General features: G+C 37.0%; 1 protein-coding gene across 1 annotated transcript in view; it reads left to right on the forward strand.

Moving 5' to 3' along the window:
• Positions 1 to 20,167, forward strand: part of BARD1 (BRCA1 associated RING domain 1) — a 137,185-nt gene that overhangs the window by 87,738 nt on the left and 29,280 nt on the right. The window contains exon 7 of the mRNA XM_070956775.1: positions 14,293 to 14,401. Within this exon, the coding sequence (XP_070812876.1) occupies positions 14,293 to 14,401 (109 nt within the window). The remainder of the gene's footprint in view (positions 1 to 14,292; positions 14,402 to 20,167) is intronic.

A 20,167-nucleotide genomic window follows, 5' to 3' on the forward strand; every position in this document is an offset into this window, starting at 1 on the left:
TTCTTTGTTTCTCCTTTTTCTTTCTTGCCACATATGCAATAGTTAGGCCTCTAATATAGGCTTTCGTGGTATCCCATAGGTTTTGTAATGATGTTGTATCTTTTGTATTTATTTGTAGAAATATCTTGATTTCCTTTTCTATCATTTGCTGATATTCTTTTTCCTTTATTATACTTGTGTCCATTTTCCATCTCTTCTGTTTTCGGAAACCTTTCCAGACTATTTTGATAGGATTGTGATCGGCCCATATACTAGACATAATTTCTACTTCGTGTGTTTCTTTACTTAGTTGAGGTGTCATCCAAGCCATATCCAGCCTGGACCACGATTGATGTGGGCCCGAGAAATATGTATATTATTTTGTTTTGGTATTTAGTTCTCGCCAGGTGTCGTGTAGGCTCATTTCTTGTACTAAATCTTTGAATGTTTGTGGCAATGTCTTCCTTTTAATTTTATTCTTCCTAATGCTGTGGTAATCTTCTCGTAAGTTTACTATCGCGTTAAAGTCGCCGACAATGCATACATTTTCGTAGTCCAACTCCTTTAGTTTGTCATGTAATTTTTTGTAAAAATCTAATTGGTTTCCATTTGGAGTGTAAATAGCTACTAACAATATTTGTTTTTATTTCCAATTTTAGTTCTACCATTAAGACTCGGCCTTCTTTATCAGTGTAAATCAGTTTAGATCTTATGTGATCTCTAATATATGTTACCACTCCCCCTTTTTTACAATCTCCTAAAGATGTGTATATTACTCCTAATTTTTTGTTTTCAAGTAGTTTTTTCTGTTGTTTTCTTATGTGTACTTCTTGTAAGGTGATTATGTCTGCCTCTAATTTTTGCAACCTTGTAAACATGTGATGTCTTTTGCTTGGTGAGTTTAAACCATTTATATTTATGGAAATGAGCTTTATTTCTTCTTCCATTTCCGCTAGTGTTTATTTGTCTGTTATTTTGAGTTTTGTTGTGTTTCTTGTAACTCTTTGTGAGATCCCCGCTGTTTCCTCTCTCTCCAACCTTCCCTTCTTTTGTTCTTTATCTTCCTTGTTTGTCATTTGTATCTCTTGGTCACTTGGGTTATGTTCTTCTCTACTATCTCTGCTTTCCTGTTCTCCTTCATTTCCTAGATATTGGTCCATAAAGTCTTGAGCTTTTTCTATTGTATCTATTCTGATTTTCCTTCCTTCCCATGAAATAAGTAGGCCTTCCGGTATGAGCCATCTAAATTTTATCTTGAGTTTATTCAGTTGTCTACTTAAGAAATTGTAGTCTCTTCTCCTGTCTCTGGCTCTTCTCGGTACTTGTTTCAATGTTAGAACTTCCCTCCCTTTGTACATGACTGTCTCCTCTCTCATTCTTCTATATATTTCTTCTCTCATTGTTTTTTTTGTAAACCTAATATGGACTTCTTTGGGGAGTTTGTTTCTCCTTGCATAATTTGTAAAGGCTCTGTAAATTTCATCAATTCCATTTCTAATTTCGTCCTTATCTTTGTGCGTTGCCTTTGCCAGTATTTCGATCATAATCTCGCCCAGGTCTTCATCTCTCTGTTCTTCTATATTTTGGAATCTAAGGAAGAAGGATGCCTTCTCCATTTCAAGAAATGTGAGTGCATCTTCGGTGTCTCAGCTCATCGTTTGTTGGTTCTCCATCCTCTCCATCCTCGAGGCTGTAGCTTCCGTTTTTTCCTCCACTTTATGTATTCTCTGTTCATTTTCTATGATACTTTGCTGGATTTTCACTATCTTCTCATCTATGTTTCTAATGTCATCTTTAATTTCCCCTACATCCAGTCGCAATTGTTCATGGTTTTTTCTAGTTTCATCGTGGTTTAGCGTCATCTTATCTTCCATCCTTTTCATTCCCTCTTGTATCATTGCGAGGGCAGCCTGTATATTCTGCATGCCTATGATAGTATTGGTCTTTTCTTCTCCCGTCTTTTGCTGTACTGGGGAGGCCACTAGTAGTGTTTGGGTTTGGGTACCTTTTTGGTTGTTTTATTTTATTTTATTTTTTTTTATATACTTTATTGAGTTTTCCAATATTTAAAAAGACAAAATACAATCTCAATCTTGATCCGGGGTACGGTGTTTACACATTTCATAAGTCAAATATTGGATGGATTCCATCCATAACTATCACTATACATTATATTATACAATACTATATAATCCTCTACATTTCTATACAATTGAGTCCATTTCTGGTGTTTAAGCAACTATAGCCTATTATCATACTTTTATCCTATTCTTTAACCAATTATACCAAATTCCCCATACTTCATAGTGCTTAGAATTTTCTTCATTTTTTAGCTCGTTTGTCAGTTTAGCCATCTCTGCGCACTCTAGGATTTTATTTATTAATGTTTCCTCAGAGGGGGTAGATTTAGATTTCCAAAGTTTCGCAAAGGCTATTCTAGCCGCAGTAATAATTTGAATTGCCAAATGGGTTTTATTATTGTTGAGACCATCTTCCGTCATACCTAAGAGAAAGAATTCCGGGGCCAGGACTATCTCCTGTCCCATTATTTCAGAGAGCCAGAGTCGGATCTTTAACCAAAACTTTTTGGTCTCGGGACAAGTCCACCAAAGATGATAAAAGGTGCCGACCGTTTTTCCACATTTCCAGCATAAAGCAGAAGAGTTTGGGAATATTTTAGCCAGCCTGTCCGGGGCTAGATACCACCTATGCAACATTTTGTAGTGGTTTTCCCTGAATGTTGACGATTTTGTTATTTTGAGATTCCTATTCCAAGCTGTCTCCCAGTCATTGAAATTAAGGCCATATCCTAAGTTTTTCTCCCAAATGCTTAACTGTTTTTTAGCTATCATCTCCGCTCTATCCTCATCTAATATAAAGTTATAAATTTTGGATAGCATTTTCTTATCTGGACCCCAAATAATTTTATCAAAATATCCATATTTCATTTCAATACCCCTTCTATCTCTATCTTCTTGAAATCTAGACTTAATTTGGAGATAGTTCCACCAATCCAGATTGAACCCCTGGTCCCTCAATGCTTCCAAAGGTTTGAGCTTCCCTTCTTCGTCCAAGATATCCTTATATGTGCCCATTTTATAGTTTCCTCTCCTATTTGGGACCACTAGAGCTTCCATAATCGACAACCAGCTAGGAACCTTGGTATATATCTTCTGTCTAATTTCCCGCCACATACAAATCAATGTCTCTCTTATTTTATGTTTATGAAAATACGTTTTCCTCCTATCCTTTATATCCCAGAGGTAAGCATGCCATCCTTCATGGAGGTCATGTCCTTCTAGTGTCAGAGTTCTCCCTTCTTTTAATTTAATCCACTCCTTTATCCAAATTATTTTTGCCGCCTTTTGGTATAATTCCCAATCAGGGAGCCCAAACCCTCCCAAATTTCTTTTCCCTTGAAGTGTCTTAAGAGATATCCTTGATTTCTTACCCTCCCACAAGAAATTCCTGATATATTTATTCAAATCCAGGAAGAATTTTTTATCCAGTGATACCGGTATGTTTTGAAATAAAAATAGAAATTTCGGTAGAATATTCATTTTGATCGCCGCAATTTTCCCGGTCAGGGACAATTTAAGTCTCCTCCACCTATCGAGGTCTTGATTGATTTTCTGCAATAAGGGAATATAATTATCATCTTTTAATGAAGATAGTCTTGCGGTAATCCATATTCCCAGATATTTTGTTTTCTTAACTACCTGGAGGCCTAGTAGATCTTCTAATTCTTTCGTTTGTAGGTTTGTCATATTTTTCACGATTATTTTAGTTTTGTTCTTATTAAGTTTAAGGCCCGCGACTTCTCCATAGTTCTGAACTTCCTGCATTAATTTTGAGCCGGTGTCTAATGGGTCTTCAATTATAAAGGCGACGTCGTCCGCAAAAGCCTGGGTTTTAAATGATTCCTTCCTAATCTTTAAGCCTTTGATATCTTCATTTGCTCTAATCTTTCTAAGTAGGACCTCTAGTGCTAGAATGTAAAGTAAGGGGGATAGGGGACATCCCTGCCTGACTCCTCTTTGGATCTGAAATGTCCGAGTTCTGTCTCCATTCACTAGTATGTTTGCCCTTTGATTATGATAGATATTCTCTATCATCCTCCTAAAGTTAGTCCCGAATCCCATTAGATCTATTTGATTTATCATGAAGGTCCAATTTAAATTGTCGAATGCCTTTTGGGCATCAACAAACATTAAAGCCATCTGCTTTTCAGGGTGTTGTTCATAGTATTCAATAGTATTTAAGACTGTTCTCAAGTTGTCTCTAATCTGTCTCCCAGGGAGAAAACCATTTTGATCCTTGTGTATCCATCGGTTTAGAATTTTCTTAAATCTCTCCGCAATTATAGTCATAAATAATTTATAATCTGCGTTAAGCAGTGAGATGGGTCTATAGTTGGAAATCTGTTTCGGGTCGGCACCTTCTTTCAGAATGATCGTCAGGTAGGCTTCCCTCCAGGAGTCTGGGATTGTTATACCAGCAATAACATCATTTAAAATTTCTAGCAGTTCCAATTTCAGGGCATCATCAAATTTTTGATATAGTTCCCCAGGGAGACCATCAGGGCCTGGGGTTTTATTCTTCTTTATTTTAGATAAGGCAGATCTTAACTCCTCTATGGTGATCTTTTCATTTAACATTTCCTTTTCTTCTTCCGAAATTTGAGGGAGGTTGGCTTCCAACAAATACTGTTCTACCTTATTTAACTCAATTCCTTCGTTTTTGTAAAGACACTCATAAAATTTTCTTATACTTTCTAATTTATCTTCTTCCTTTGTCAACAAGATGCCCTGCGGGTCTTCTAAAGCTAATATTTGGTTTTTTTCCTTCTCTTTTTTTAATTTATACGCCAACCATCTCCCCGACTTGTTAGCATTCTCGAAACAATAATGCTTAGATCTTCTTATTTTTTGAGCCATCTCCTCCTGGTCCAATAAATTCAATCGGTGTCTCAACATCAACCACTGTTGTTTCGTCTCCTCGTCTCCCGGTCGTTGCTGTAATTCGGCCTCAGTTTGTATTAATTTTTGAGTAAGTTCTTCTCTACTCTTTCTTTTTTCCTTATTTTTAAAGGCAGTATATGAAATAGCTATTCCCCTGACATACGCCTTCATAGTGTCCCACACAATTTCTTTGGCTGTCTCTCGATTCCCATTTTCTAAGAAGAAGCGTTTGATTTCTTCATTCAATTTTAGTGTAAACTCTTTTTCGTTTAAGAGATTGGTCCTTAAACTCCATCTCTGTTGTATTTTCTTCATATCGTGGGACCAACTGATTTCTAGGAGCTTATGATCTGCCCAAGTATTAGAGCCCATATTAACTTTCTTTATTTCTAACGCCAATTTTCTGGTAGCCCAAACCATATCGATTCGGGACCAGGAGTTCTGTGGGATGGAATAAAATGTAAATTGTCTGTCCTGGGGATGTAAGGTACGCCACATGTCAATTAAATTTATCTCATCTACTAAGTCAAAGAAGGTCTTTGGTAGGGGAGATCTTTTATTCTTTTTTGTTATATCGCTCTTATAATCAAGCTTTGGATCCACAATTCCATTAAAGTCCCCTAGCATACAAATTTCAAGATGTGCCCAATTTGCCAACTGTTCCTGCAATTTCCTGTAGAATTTCCCTTGTTTTTTATTCGGTGCATAAACCCCTACCAATAACAGCCTAGCATTGCCTCTCGTTATTTCAACTATAAGTATTCTCCCTTTTCCATCTTTATATTTGCATTCTGCCATTATTCCTTTCTTAACGTAGATGGCGACCCCCCTTTTCCTTTTCTCAGCTAATGAGGAGAATACTTTACCAAATTTACAATAATTTAGATAATCAGCCTCATCTTTTTTTATATGAACTTCTTGGATGCAGATAATATCGGGGTTTTGTTTCGCCAATTTTGACAATATTATCCTTCTTTTTTTGTAATCATTTAAACCATTCGCGTTTACCGATATGATCTTAGTATCGTTCATTTCTAAAATTAGTTTCTAGTCTCTTGTTCTTACTTGCCTTTTAAAGTTACGGCTCTCACTGGTCTTGATTTTTTTCCTCTTTCCTCAGTATCCTCCTTTTTCTTCTCCTCTTCTATATCTTCTCTAGTAATTTGCTCTTGGGATATCTCTTCTTCCGTATTTACTATCTCGTTATCCTCCTTACTAGTTTGCTCCTCCTCTCCTCCCCTTAGTTGTTCTAAAAAGTCCTGAGCATCACTTAGACAGTCAATTCTTATTTTCCTCCCTTGCCAGGAAATTTGCAATCCTTCTGGCAAAAGCCACCTAAAAATTATATTCCTCCTGTTTAGGTGGTTTGTCAGGAACCTATAATTTTTCCTCCTTTCCCTCACTCTTCTCGGAATTTGTTTCAGAATATTAATTTCTTTTCCTCCATAGGTAATTTTTTCCTCCCGGGCTATGTTATACAGGATGTCCCTAACTTTTTTCCTAGCAAAACGCACATGGACCTCCCTGGGGAGTCTGTTCCTTCTTACGTAATTCATCTGAACTCTGTACACCTCGTCAATCTCACGAATTATTTCCTGCTTATCTTGCTGCAGAGTTTCTGCAATCAATTCCGCCATCTTATCACCTAAGTCCTCCTCTTTTTCCTCCGAGATGTTCTGGAAACGCAAGTAAAACGAGGCCTTATCCATCTCAAGTTGGATCAGCGCGTCTTCTGTTTCTTTGTTTTGTGCCGACAAGGTTTGGTCCACTGTGTCCAGTTTTTTCTCGTTTTTTTCAATTCTTTGTTCTGCTTTTAAAATTCTGTTTTCGTTACTAGCAATAGCATTTTGGATTTCGTTCATTTTAAAATCAAGAGCATGGATGTCTGATTTTAGTTCAGAGTGGCTATTCAAGAGTTTTTCTTGCATCGCAAGCATTGTTTCTTGAATTGACTGGAGGGATGCTTGCACCGTTTGCAATGTAGGAGTTGCAGGGGGTTTGTCTAGTTTCTGAAGACCTTCCACTGATTTTTGGGTAGCTGGGGAAGACATCGCTAGGGTAGGTATAGATGTCGCTTTTTTACCGGTTTTCGCAATTGTGGAGGTCAGACTTGCCATATCTTTCAGGACCGATTTTTGGTCTTTTAATATCTCCTCTATCTTTCTCCAGATTCTCATCCAGTGGCACTAGCCACTTTTTCTCTGAGGAGCTTTCTTATATCTTTATTTCACTCCCTTGTTAGTCCTCCCTACACTCTCAATAATTTCCACTTAATAGTAAGTTCTAGATTTCTAAATTACTGTGGTAGACTGCTATACACTTTCCAGCGATTAACAGTCACTAATTATATAATTATATAATTATGTAATTAAAATTATATAGTTCTCCTCTAAATAGATTAAACAAAATATCAATCCTAATCAATTAATCACTTATAAGAATCTAAATTCACTCTTAATATTAAATAAGTAATATAAATAGATTGTACAAATAATTATTTTAAGTTAATAAATTCTAAGTTCTAAGTTCTAATCCTAGTAAAGAGTATTGGTATAGGTAAGTACAAATAGACATTCTGGGTTATATAAGTTGACCATAATAAGATAATAAGTTAATGAAGTCTGAGTTCAAATCTTAATGAAAATTGAATATAGATAAATATGATAAATATAAATAGGAATAAATAGATTACTATAAATATAAATAAATATGAAATACTATATATTACTGTACTATGAATATAAACACTATATAGTAATTAATTAGTAGGATACAATTCCCGATTCTTGTATATGATCAGACCCTATTTTTTTTTCTTTTTTTTTCTTTTTTATCTAGTAATACTTATAGAGATCTGAATTCTCATATATAATCAACCCCCCCTTTTTTTTTATATTAAATATATATATATATATGTAATTTTTCCTTTTGTATATATCTATAAGATAGCTTAACAAATCTAATTATTAATATTTATCAATTTGAAAAGAGAAACAGAGTTCAATTATTACTATCCAGATATTCAAGAGAAGGATAAAGAAAATGTTGACATATATGAAAATGTGGGTATAAGTATGTTATTTTACGGAGTTATGGGGTTTAAATAGGAGGTCTTCCGTTTCTTCAATTTCCCGCTTTGCTGGGATCCAGCCAAACTCTATGATATTAGTCTCTGCCAGAACGTCTTCTTGTTCAACCACTGCTCATCCACTCTTCCGGATTAATGGACGTACTTCCTGTTTGATAGGAGCCTCAAACAGCCAGTCACTGTATTGCTCCTGCTCTCTTCCCCTCGATCCCGATATAAAACGCCAGTCCCAGCAATGGTCTTTCTTTTCTCCTTTACTCCCTCGCCACACCGCACCTTCCAAAAACTCTTTACAGGTACGATCCACTCCCTCCGTTTTCTCGTCTGCTCTTCGGTTATCAGATCGGATCGCCGGGAGTACAGGCTGCTCTGTCCTTTCTGTCACTGCCTCTCGCCGCTCCGAGCGCTCCTCTCCCAGCTCCTCCTTACCGCACGATCTCAGGTATAGGGAAATAGGCTTGAGTCCGTCACCGCACCTCCGATCTTCTTCTAAGCTTCCCGTCTTTGTTGGTTATTGCTGCTTCGTGCCCGCCATGAATGGCCGCTCACCGCGTTGGCTAGGCAGAGCCGCCTGGTCCGGCGAGAGGTGATCGCACCCACTTCCCGCTCGTCCGGCTTCCTCTTTTGCCCGCAGGGCTCTCCGGGTCCCGCGTCCCCCAAGGGGATCCCCAAAACGCGATGCTAAAGGGTGTTGAGGAGCAGCAAGCACTCACTCACACCCTGTCACAGCAAATCGCCAACCGGAAGTCCACCTTTTTGGTTGTTTTAATGGTAGTTGATATACTTGAAGTAGCCATGTCTATTGTACGTGTTAGTCTTGTCCACAGTTTCATATAATTATGTATTGCCTATTTTATGTTAATGGCTTAAATGAAACGTTATTGTTGGAATTAATATTAATGGAAATACTTCTAATCAGCAGTCAGCAATATAATAATAATATATATAGAAAGAAGAGAAAAGCAGGGGAAGGGAAGGTAGAAATGGGGGAAACAGCGGGGAAAAGGCACGTTTCTAGCAATTCATAAATTACCTTATTCTTAAATTAATTGCAAATTAAGAGATCTATTTCACTAGCAGTATTTATAGTAATTCTAAAATCAATTCTATGTCAATTTATATTTCTAATTATCTTAATTGTTATAACTGTATTAAAGTGTTTAAATTAATTAGCTTTCAATCAATATTTATCACACATATAGTACTCTATAGTTGATTGAATGATCAACTTGTTATTGTTATAATCAACTTATTCTTATATAGTCACAAACAGAAAAAAGAAGAAAGAAAAAATACTAAATTATTAAATATTCTTTTCAATTCTATTGCGTTCTAGTATGTTATAATAAGATTAAGCCAGACCATTAATAGCTATATCGTCCGTTTGTTCACCAGTTGTTTCAGTGGTTCAATAGTTAAATAGTTCAATATTTAACGATTAGATCGTTATATATCCCAGTTTTTTGGAAGAGTGCCAGTAGAAATGGTGGAAATATTGGTAGCTCAAAATATGTTATATCGAAGTTTGTTTCGTCTCTGTCAATGCAATGTCCACACTCTCCTTCAGTCTATTTCACACTCGGTTTTCCAATTTAGTCCAATCTGCCCAGCTGAAGCCAATAGAGTCCAATGCAATCAGTTTATAGAAATCTGTCCAGAATCCTCCTTCCGATCTCCGGCACACCGCTCTCCTCACTCTCTCTTTCTTTCCTTCAATCCTCCTTCCGATCTCCGGCACACAGAAATCTTGTCCATTGCTTTTGTTATGGCTTCCTGCACAGCTTGTTTTACGTTGTCTCTACAAATGGTGTGCGATTTCGATACAAAATGTTCTCTCATTGTCTTCCGGAGAGATGCGTGGTACACTTCCTTGTTTTTCCCAGCCGGCTCAATCTTGAAAAGCTTCCACTCTTTGGACACATGAATACGCTCTCCATTGTGAAGCCAGGTTTTGCACAGTATGTACAACCCAGTTTCTTGTTTGAAACTTCCAACCTGTCATACTTCTCTTGGAAGTAGCTGTACTGTTGCATGGTCCAGCAGTCTGGAAGAATGCTTCTGATTTCAGGTGCGGCGGGTGACTCTATACTTGATTTGCTGCTTTCTCCAGTTTCAAGTGGTGGTGCTTGTGGCCCTGGGGATGGTTTTTGTTCCACTTCTGCTGGTTGTTGTTCGAGTTTTGGTTTCTTGGCCAAGAAACCCATCAAAGTCTATTGCCTTTTCATCCTTCCTGTTAAAGGCGGCAGCTACTGCAAAAAGAAAAAACAGAAGCTTTGTTAGCTGATGACACACAATGTAAAAGCACACAAAAAGCCACAAAAAGCCCAAATGTCAGTCTTCGATGCTATCTCAAAATAAATGAACTTCCAAACTGCCCATCTTTAAGGAAATTTTCTTTTTATTCAAGTACAGCAACCAGATCCTGGCTCTTTCGCGGTCAGTACTGACCTTTGCCCCCCAATCCCTCCCTTTCCGATCCCCAATTCTCTGCTTCTCATTGGCTATCTTCCAAGTCACTCTCCTGATTCCTTTTCCCGTCAGTTCACAGGAATGTTTCCCCCCTCCTCATCTCCAAGGAGACCGAAACATCAAAGGGATTTAGCAGGCAAAAGTTCAGGCTTCATCCTCCCTTTTCTATGTCAGAGCTGAGACACTGACATCAAAAACCTACTTTCACACTTTACACACACACAATACAACAGACTCACCCACAATGTAAAAGCTGCTGCGCTTGACCCAAAATGGCCCCTGCAACAAGCAGCAACCTCACACAGCCACAAAAAACCCAAAAACCAACTTTCACACTTTTTCCACACAAAATGCCACATACAGCTTTGTGAGATTGTGTGTGTTTGTGTAGTTAGAGTGAAACACTACAGAAACACAACAAATCTCAGAAAGCTGCACAAATATTTTATCATTTTATTTTATTTTTATTTTTAGATAAAAGCAGCTAAATTTAAAACTTCCTAAACTTTAAATGGCTATGTCTAAAAAAAAAAAAAAACTCCTAAAAAAACCCCCACTTAACTATTTTTTAAAGCTCCCAAAGGGGAAAAAAACCCCAGTTACTTACCCAATTGAAGGGACAAGGCAGGCAGATTGAGTTGCTCACCGTTGATTGCAGGCAGGCAGATTCAGTTGCTTGCTGATGCAATCAATTGCAGCAAGCGAAGCAAGGCAGGCATTGTGACCAGTGGCTCTGGATTTGGTCCGAAATATGAAGGTAAGCAAGCTGGAGGCTGTGGGGGAAGGTGGGTGGTTAGCTAGGCGGCTTAGCCAAGCCAGTCAGGCACGGGGACCCGGGGACCGGCGGGGTAGCACGAGGCCTGCAAATGATCCCCGGTGGCTGCGCAAACTACACGAGTCCGGGGATTGGGGGAGTGGCACACTAGGCCACAACCAGCAATGCTTACCTTTTTGAGTGAGCAGCAGTTGGCAAGGCGTCCGAGTGAGGCAAGGTGACGTCCAAGCAGCCAGGCGAACTTCTGGGCGAAGTAGCTGGGCCGCATAGAAAGGAGAATTTATATAGGCCGGGGATGGGGTGGGTGGGCCGGAAGCGCCAGGAGTGTCGGGAAAAGTGATTGGCAGAAGTGGAAGCGCTGAGTGGCCGGGAAAAGCAAGCAAGGTGGAAAGAAGCGACAAACGGGCAAGCAGGCGACTGGGCGATTGGGTGGGCATGAGCCCAGGGATTTTTGCTACCGGTTCTCCGAACTACCCGCCCCCATCGCTACCAGATCGCCCGATCCGGTCCGAACTGGGAGCTTTTCACCCCTGCTATAACAGTCATTTTAACCATATTAGTTATATATATTTACATTAAACTTACATAATTTTTAATTTGACTTTAACAGTAATTGATAACTTTAATTATTATCTAGTCAATATTTAATTCAAACTCCTATTTCTTATTTAGGTTTCTGTTTTCTAGCCACTTATATACTCTATTCCATACTTTGTAATAGTCTAAATCTTCTCTTTCCTTTATTTCCATAGTCATTTTATAGTCATAGTCATTAATACACCATCAGAGGAAATAGTGATCCAAAAGATACTTGAATGCGCAGAAATGAACTTGGATGCAATGTAATGTAACCTGACAGGCCTGAAACTTTTAGAATGTTTCCTTTTATGTTTATAAATAGAAATAGTTACACTTGAAGTATCAGCCTCATTTGACAGAAAAGCTATTCACAATATAACTGATTCAGTTAATGAACACCAATTGTTAATGCTGTCTCTATTCCTCCCCCCCACCTCCCCCATGCCTTTTTATGGAGACCTCTTCAAAACTCCTTTTAACAAATTGCGTTACAATCGTACAGTTGGAAGGGCCATTGAATTCAATGCTTCCTCTGTGCAGGAATTAAAGCATTCTCAAGAAATAGCTGTTCAGCTCCTGCTAGAAACATTTGAAAGAGGAGAGTTGCCATTGTCCTTTGTAATGGGTTTTATTGGCTGGCTACTCTCCTTTTCACATGTATGACTACCAAGCTAGATTTCCTCCATCTTATATCTGTATTAAAAATATTTAATTTATTTCTATTATTTTCAATCTATTGAGCAAATTTGAATAACAAAATGAAGGGACAATACTGAGTTTGGTAGAAACATAAGTAAATAATCCATTTACTTTAAATTAATTTAAACTTTGGGGGACATGGCAATTGTTTATTAGAATACTGAACACCTTGCCAATGATATGGCTAAGTGGAGAGAATAGTCATTCAAGTTATTTTTTATTACTTGGTACCATTCAAGTACCTTTGCAAATATTCCCTATAGCCCTATCAAATTTTAGAATCATTTGATTTGGAAGACTGAAACTCTTCAAGAAAGTTTCTTTACAATGATCACTGGAGGTAGCAAACTAGTTAAATGAAATGCCAGTCAAAGCTGAGGGAATGTGGTAAAGCCACCAATTTCACAGAAAACTATTTATACCTGGGAATACACAATAACAGATGGATAAGAGTATACCACAATGTATGTGGTAGTTTCTTTGGAGTTGTATATTTTCCTGCAAATAAGCTGCAAAAATATGTTCGAAAAAAAGCAGGCATGGCCATGATAAGAGGAAAGAAAGAAAATTCATGGTAACATACTTAACTAATCAGCTCCACTGATTTGGGCATTACTGGTAGTCCTTGACTTACAACCACAATTGAGCTCCAAATCTCTTGTTAAGCAAGACAGTTAAGTGAATTTTGCCCCAGTTTATGAATTTTCTTGCCTCAGTTGCTTAAATGAATCTCTGCAGTTTCAAGTTAGTAACACCATTGTTAAATGACTCTGGGTTTCCCATTGCTTCTCACAATGTCACAAGAAGTGACCCTGGGACACATGCCAGTTGCCAAGCATCTGAATTTTAATCATGTGACCTTGGGGATACTTCAATGATTGTTGGTATGAAAAATGGTCATAAGTCACTTCTTTATTGCCGTTGTAATTTTGAACGGTCGCTAAACAAATGGTTGTAAGTCGAAATCTATCTGTACAGCATGTTGAAAATACTGGTCAGTGCGGCTAGAATTGTGTTTGTTAAAAACTGGAAAAACAAGAAAATGCCAATGCAAGATGAAGTTATTAAGAAAATCATGGAATGTGCTGAACTGAGTAAATTGACATTTGAAATTAGAGAACAAGAAGATAAACAATATTATAAGATATGGGATTTATTTTACCAATGGCTAGATAATAAAACATGGAAATGAAATATGAAATGTAAAATGAATGTTAGAATATAATATGTGAAAATATTTTTTTTTTTGGAAGGATAATGCCATTGTTAAATGAATGACAAATGAGAATAATGATATAAAGATACAGTATATATCAGGTTGATAATATGAGAAATTAGATAATTAGTAAAATATGATTATGGGGAAGAAGCACAAGGGATTTGTAACCGATCGACACACTGCTTGAAATTGTAATGGAGGAAGGATGTTTTATGTTTTGTTTGTTTAAAAATAAAAAAAAATTGCAAAAAAAATAAATTCTGGTCAGTGCATAATATGAGATCACTAAAAGGACCTGCTAGTTAAAAGTGAGCAGTTTCAATGTGTTGCATCCTTTTTATATTTCTTTGCTGTTCTTTATCTATCTATCATAAATGTTAGTGATTTAATTGGTTTTTTAATACAATTTTTCTTGTAAATATTTGAAGAATATAAAAATTCTACAGTGCAGTTATAATCAGATGATTAGTAATCTAGTCTCATCCCTTGTTTACTTAAAATTTACCTTTCCTTTTTTTACTAGTAATATATTTGGTCACAAACCTGTGGATTATGCTGAAACAGAAGAGATGAAATCGCTTCTAATGCAACCAGGAAAGAATGATTCTTCTTCAATTATTCAGTATGCAGAAGTACGTATTATTTTCTTTGTTTAACTATAGTTTGGAATGATATAAAGCTAGCCTTGTTAAATGAGGGCAACATATAATTCTCAACAATATTATTTGTAATACTTCTCACTATTTTATCAAAGTACCTAAGTAATAAGAAATAAATTATAATTTAAGAAAAAGATATAAAACAGGTTCTCAACTTTTCTTTTATGTGATCATATGTAATCATTAAATCATAGAAAACCACTCCCTGATCAAAAAAACTAATTAATTTTGAGTCTCCCATTCAAGTAAATAAGTAGAGGATAACAAAATAATGTAGCAAAAATACAATAATCATAAGATTATAAAATGAAGTAATAAAAAGAGTGTTAGGCATAAGAAAGATAAAGTGAGTTGTAACTAAGAACTTAAGTATTTTTCCAAGTTTACATTACAACAGAGCAAAAGTAGCAATCTGACTAACAGTTGGAAACACAACTTTGTTCAAGTTCAAGACATGAGGCCTTGAGTTTACCTACCATCAATAATTTGGCCTGGATCTGTAAATGGGGTAGTGGAAATAATAATAAATAACATCTGACGCTTGATGAACCCCACAAGGAGAGAGATATGGTATAAAAGGGTATTTTTAAAAAATCTTCCTTTGAGATAGTCTGAGGTCATGGTTTGTGGGTGAAGGGATGTAAAAGACTTTCTCAGTAAGGAACTGAAAATATTAATCAGGTACTATGAGAGGTTTCTATGTCTTTTATGGTGATGTTACCAAGATTAAAATTTGGATGACTACTGTAGTGGCATCTTTATTGGCATCTCTTTTGTAAAGCCTCGCTCTAATATTTTCTCAGTTCCAAGAGATGAGTTACTCAAAGGTGGTAGGGAATACATTTGTGTGGTGGATGACAAAAGTTTGTTCCATTGATTCCCAACTATGCAATGAAGAAAACAAGAGTTTGGCAAAGTGGGATTCTGGAAAGTTTCTAATTTCTTATAATGCCCTAACCATACAAGATCTACCAATGATGGAAGGTAGTGTTTTCTCCAGCCTTAGATAAGCAGTGGGGAGAAGGCCTAAAGTAAACAGCCTTATGTGACTCCTTTCTCCAAATAAATAGGGTCTTACAAGGTCCCTTGTGGGACCATTATTACTCTAGCTGAAATGTCAGTATTTAATTCAATTATTAATTTGAGAAGTCACCTATTGATGTTTGTCCTTGCTAGGTCTTTATTTAGTTAACTTACATTTAATGTTAAATGTTAAATCAAAGTCACATATAAGATTAATAAACGTAACATAAAGTTGTTTTCTATGTCCTTTGGTATATTTCTGAATAACAGTCTTCAGTGTGATGCCATGACCTACTGTGTGGTGTCCTTTTCAAAATCCCATCTGTTTTGGACAGAAGAATTTTGTTTCTTCCTCCCAATCTTCTAATTTATTCAGAAGATATCTGGCATAAAGCTTAAAAGAGATATCTAGAAAACTAATTGGACAATAATTGACCTATTGATCTATTAAAGATGTGGTTTCCAGTGGACAGGTACAAACATGATTTTAACCATCAAGTTTGCAATGAGTGTCGGATGCAAAAATGTCACTGTGTACATCCAGATAAAATATTTACACAATAGTGTGAAACATTTTGCCTAAAATTGGAAAAATGAGAAAATGCCAACGCAAGACGAAGTTATTAAGAAAATAATGGGGGACTTCCGGTTTGCTTCCTGTCGCTGAAAGACGGTCCCGTTTTTGGACCGCCAGCCCCGCTGCCTGTTAGAGCCGCTTCGATCCAGAGAAGCGGCTCGGAAGTTCCCCAATCCAAAGGATTTGTGGAAAAGAGTGGGCGAGAAGCAGGTTGAGCCCCTGTGAGCCCCCAGACAGCTATTCCTGGGGAGGAAACAGGCGCGGCTCCCTTCCAGCTCGCCGAGACTCTGGACAGCGTGGGACGAGTCTGCCCAGCGCAGAGCAAGGCGGCAGGAGCAACCTTTTTACTCAAAACAAAGTAAACTTAAACAACCAGGGTGGAATAACAACTTGAAACTGCAAGTATTGCTGAGCACATTGTAAGCCGCCCTGAGTCTTCGGAGAAGGGCGGCATATAAATCAAATAAAAAAAAAAAAAAAAAGTATTACTAGCCCTGTGATTAAGTTTAAAGCAGGAGAGTGGATGTGTGAAAGTTGCTTGAAAATGGCGCCCGGCTTCAGCATTACGAGCTGAAAGCGAGAGTGGATTAGCAAGTTATTTCAACTAGCTACAAAGTTGCGCTGTCTGTAACAAGTGGAGGAAAAGAAAGGAAAAATCTTTCTTTTTAAAACAAGCCTGATCTTGCTTCAATTTTAATTTCACCACTAATCTGACTAAACCTGGGGGAATTTTTTAGAGGACTTTGTGGTGGAGGAAAGGGAAAAAGGATCTCCTTTTTTGGAAAAGCTAGCCTACGTGGCAGGATGGCTTCTAAGCAGACCAAACAGGAAGGGAAGGCGGAAGGGGGGGGATCCCCCACACGTAAACCTGAACAGCAGCCTCCCAGTCAGCAGAGCCAGAAAAAAGATATTGATCTTGAAAGCTTAAAGGATTTTATTACTCAGGCTTTGGATGAGAAATTTGAAAAGTCACAACAGGAAATTAAGCAGGAGATTAAAGAAATTAAAGAGGTGGTGCAAGAAAAGTATGATAAGGTGACTAAAAAATTAATGACAGTGGTGTCTGGATTGTCAGAAGCAATTATTAAAACGGATGCTAAGGTGGAAGAATTTAATTCAGAAATGGATGTTAAAATGAAGGAAACTGACTATAAAATTTTTGATGCTGATAATAAAATGCAGAGATTTGAAAATGAAATTACAATGATGCAGTTCAGGTCTATGGAATTTGCTATAAGGCTGAGAGGCATAAAAGAGAACGATAGACAAGATCTGAGACAGATTTCTGCTGAAGCCCTAGCTGTGCTGTTAAAGATTAGTCCTGAAGAGATTTTTTGCAAAATGGATAAAATTTACAGAGTGAATTCGTGGGTGGCCAGACAAAGACAGGTGCCTAGAGATGTGGTGATATATTTCACAGATAGAAGAATGAAAAATGATATTCTGCAAAAGTCTTTTCTCTCTGCTGTGCAAGTGGAGGGAACGCAGATTGGAGTTTATAAAGAGCTACCACCTAAGATGTTAAAAGATAGAAAAGATTTTGGATTTCTAGTGAATGAATTAAAAAAACAACAAATTCCATTTTGGTGGGATGCTCCAACTGGCATAATCTTGAGGTATAATGGAGAAAGATACTGATTAAACACTGTTGAGAAGGCGGAACAATTTTACTCTAATGTTTTTAAAGAGAGTTCACCATCCCCACGTACATCTACTGTGTTGGAGATAAAGGAGAGTGATAAGGAGAAACAACTCCAGCAAGAGATGGAAGAGCAGCTTAAGCAGGTGGAATCAGAAGCAATCGAAATGCAGGGAGCTACAGGAGGTTTTCTGGAGGAGCTCCTGCTAGACCTTCCTTCGAAAATTGTGATTGAACCACCTAAGACTACAAGAGAAGTGGCTTTGGACCTAGCCCAGATGTGTGAAGCTAAAGATCAGCGTATAACTCGAGCAATTTCTAAGCAACTTAAAGAAAAACAACAACAGGAAAGGCCCAAGACACAACAATATAAGAAAGGAGTCAAGAGCAATATACAAGAATGTGAAGCCATGGGGGGAGCAAAGCCGAAGACTACCGATTCGGAAGATATCCGGCAATTCTGCTCGTCGCTTCAAAAAAATCTACATGACGATTAAGTTTTTATCTTGGAATGTGAACGGATTAAATTCACCACAGAAAAGGAAGAAATTATTTACATACCTGAGACAATTTAATAATGATATAATTTGCTTACAAGAAACTCATGTAAGAACACAAGATCAAAAATATCTGATAAATTCAAGATTAGGAACACATTTTATAGCATCAAATTTGGAAAAAAAGAATGGTGTGGTTATTTATATAAATAAAAGACTGTCAGCTAAAATTATAGAAGCAGATGAAGGTGGTAGGTTTATAGCAATTGAATTGCACACAGCAAGTGGTCTAATTCTAGTGATTGGAATTTATGCTCCTAATCAACAACAGGATAATTTTTACAAAACTTTACATTCTAAAATATTGCAATGGGACTATAGATCTATTTTAATCATGGGAGATTGGAATGGAGTAATTGACTCTAAAATAGACAGAAAGAGTTCGGCAAAGTCAAGGATTAGACTACCACAGACTTTTTTTGACATGAAAGAAGATTTGGAATTAAAAGATATCTGGAGAATACATAACCCAAAAGAATTGGACTTTACTTTTTTTTCAGATAGACACAGATCCTTTTCTAGGATTGATTTTATTTTACTATAAGATGACTTACTTGTAAAAACAAAAAGAACAAAGATTTTTCCAAGGACTTTAACCGACCACAGCCCGGTATGGATAGAAATTGAGATGGGAAAGACTGAGAGAAGATCATGGAGATTAAATGAAAATTTGTTTAGATATGAAAAAAATATAATAGAACTTAAAAAGCAGATGAAAGAATTTTTTGAAATGAATTTGAATAAGGGTACCCCTATTGAAATCGTGTGGGATGCGAGTAAAGCGTATATGAGAGGGGTACTCATTCATATGAACTTTAAACACAAATTGAACCGACAAAAGAAAAGATCTGAAATGGAAGCAGAAATAAAGAATAAAGAACAGTTACTTATAAAAAACCCAACAGATGAAAGCATACGAGGAGCTATAAAACTTTTGAAAGATCAATTTCAAATGCTTATGGCGGAACAAACAGCAACAAATTTACAATTTGCGAAACACAACACATTTTGCAACGCTAATAAACGGGGCAGATGGTTGGCTTACACACTAAGGAAGAAGCAGAGTACACGGATTATTGATAGTATTGATACTGGAGGGAAGGAAATTTCCCAACAAAAATTAATTAAAGAAGTTTTTGTAGATTATTATACCAAACTATATGCCAAAGATGATACACAGAATGGACTTATAGAGAAATATCTAGAGAATAAAAGAGTTACAAAAATTATCAGTCAACAAAAGGAGAGAATGAATTATCCTATAACAGTTGAGGAGATTATTGCCGCAATTAAACAATTGAAAACAGCTAAAGCTCCTGGGACGGATGGTTTAACCGCGGTGTACTATAAAACCTTACAAGCAGAAATGATTGAACATCTTAAAGACTTATTTTGTAGCATACAACAAGGGGGTAAAATACCCCCATCATGGAAAACAACTTATATTTCATTGATACCGAAAGAGCAAATAGGTCCTAAAAAACTTGAGAATTTTAGACCAATATCTCTTCGGAATAATGATTATAAAATATTTGCAAAAGTATTAGCCAACAGGTTGATGCCAGTTATTCAAAAGGTGATTCATTGTGACCAAGCGGGATTTATAGAAGGCAGATACATGAAGGACAATGTAAGGCAAGTTATAGATTTACTGGAATATCTTGACAAGAATAAACAGATTGCTGCAGTGCTGGTCTTTTTGGATGCAGAGAAGGCCTTTGATAGAGTGGACTGGAATTTTCTATTAAAGACTTTAAAAAAGGCCATTTGTCAGGGTTCCAAGTAACAACCCCAAAGAAAGAAGACTCCGAGGCTTCAGTTTCCTCAAAGTTCCTTTTTATTGAAGATGTCATATTGGCACATCTGGGAAAGCCCAAATCTGAAAGTTTTCAGGTTTTCCCCACCCAAGTGAAAGTTCAAGTTCCTGCCCAGCACCCTCATGT

Source organism: Pituophis catenifer, unplaced genomic scaffold, assembly GCF_029215685.1.
Source record: "Pituophis catenifer annectens isolate HBS135680 unplaced genomic scaffold, rPitCat1.0.hap2 SCAF_1, whole genome shotgun sequence".
NCBI lineage: Eukaryota > Metazoa > Chordata > Lepidosauria > Squamata > Colubridae > Pituophis > Pituophis catenifer.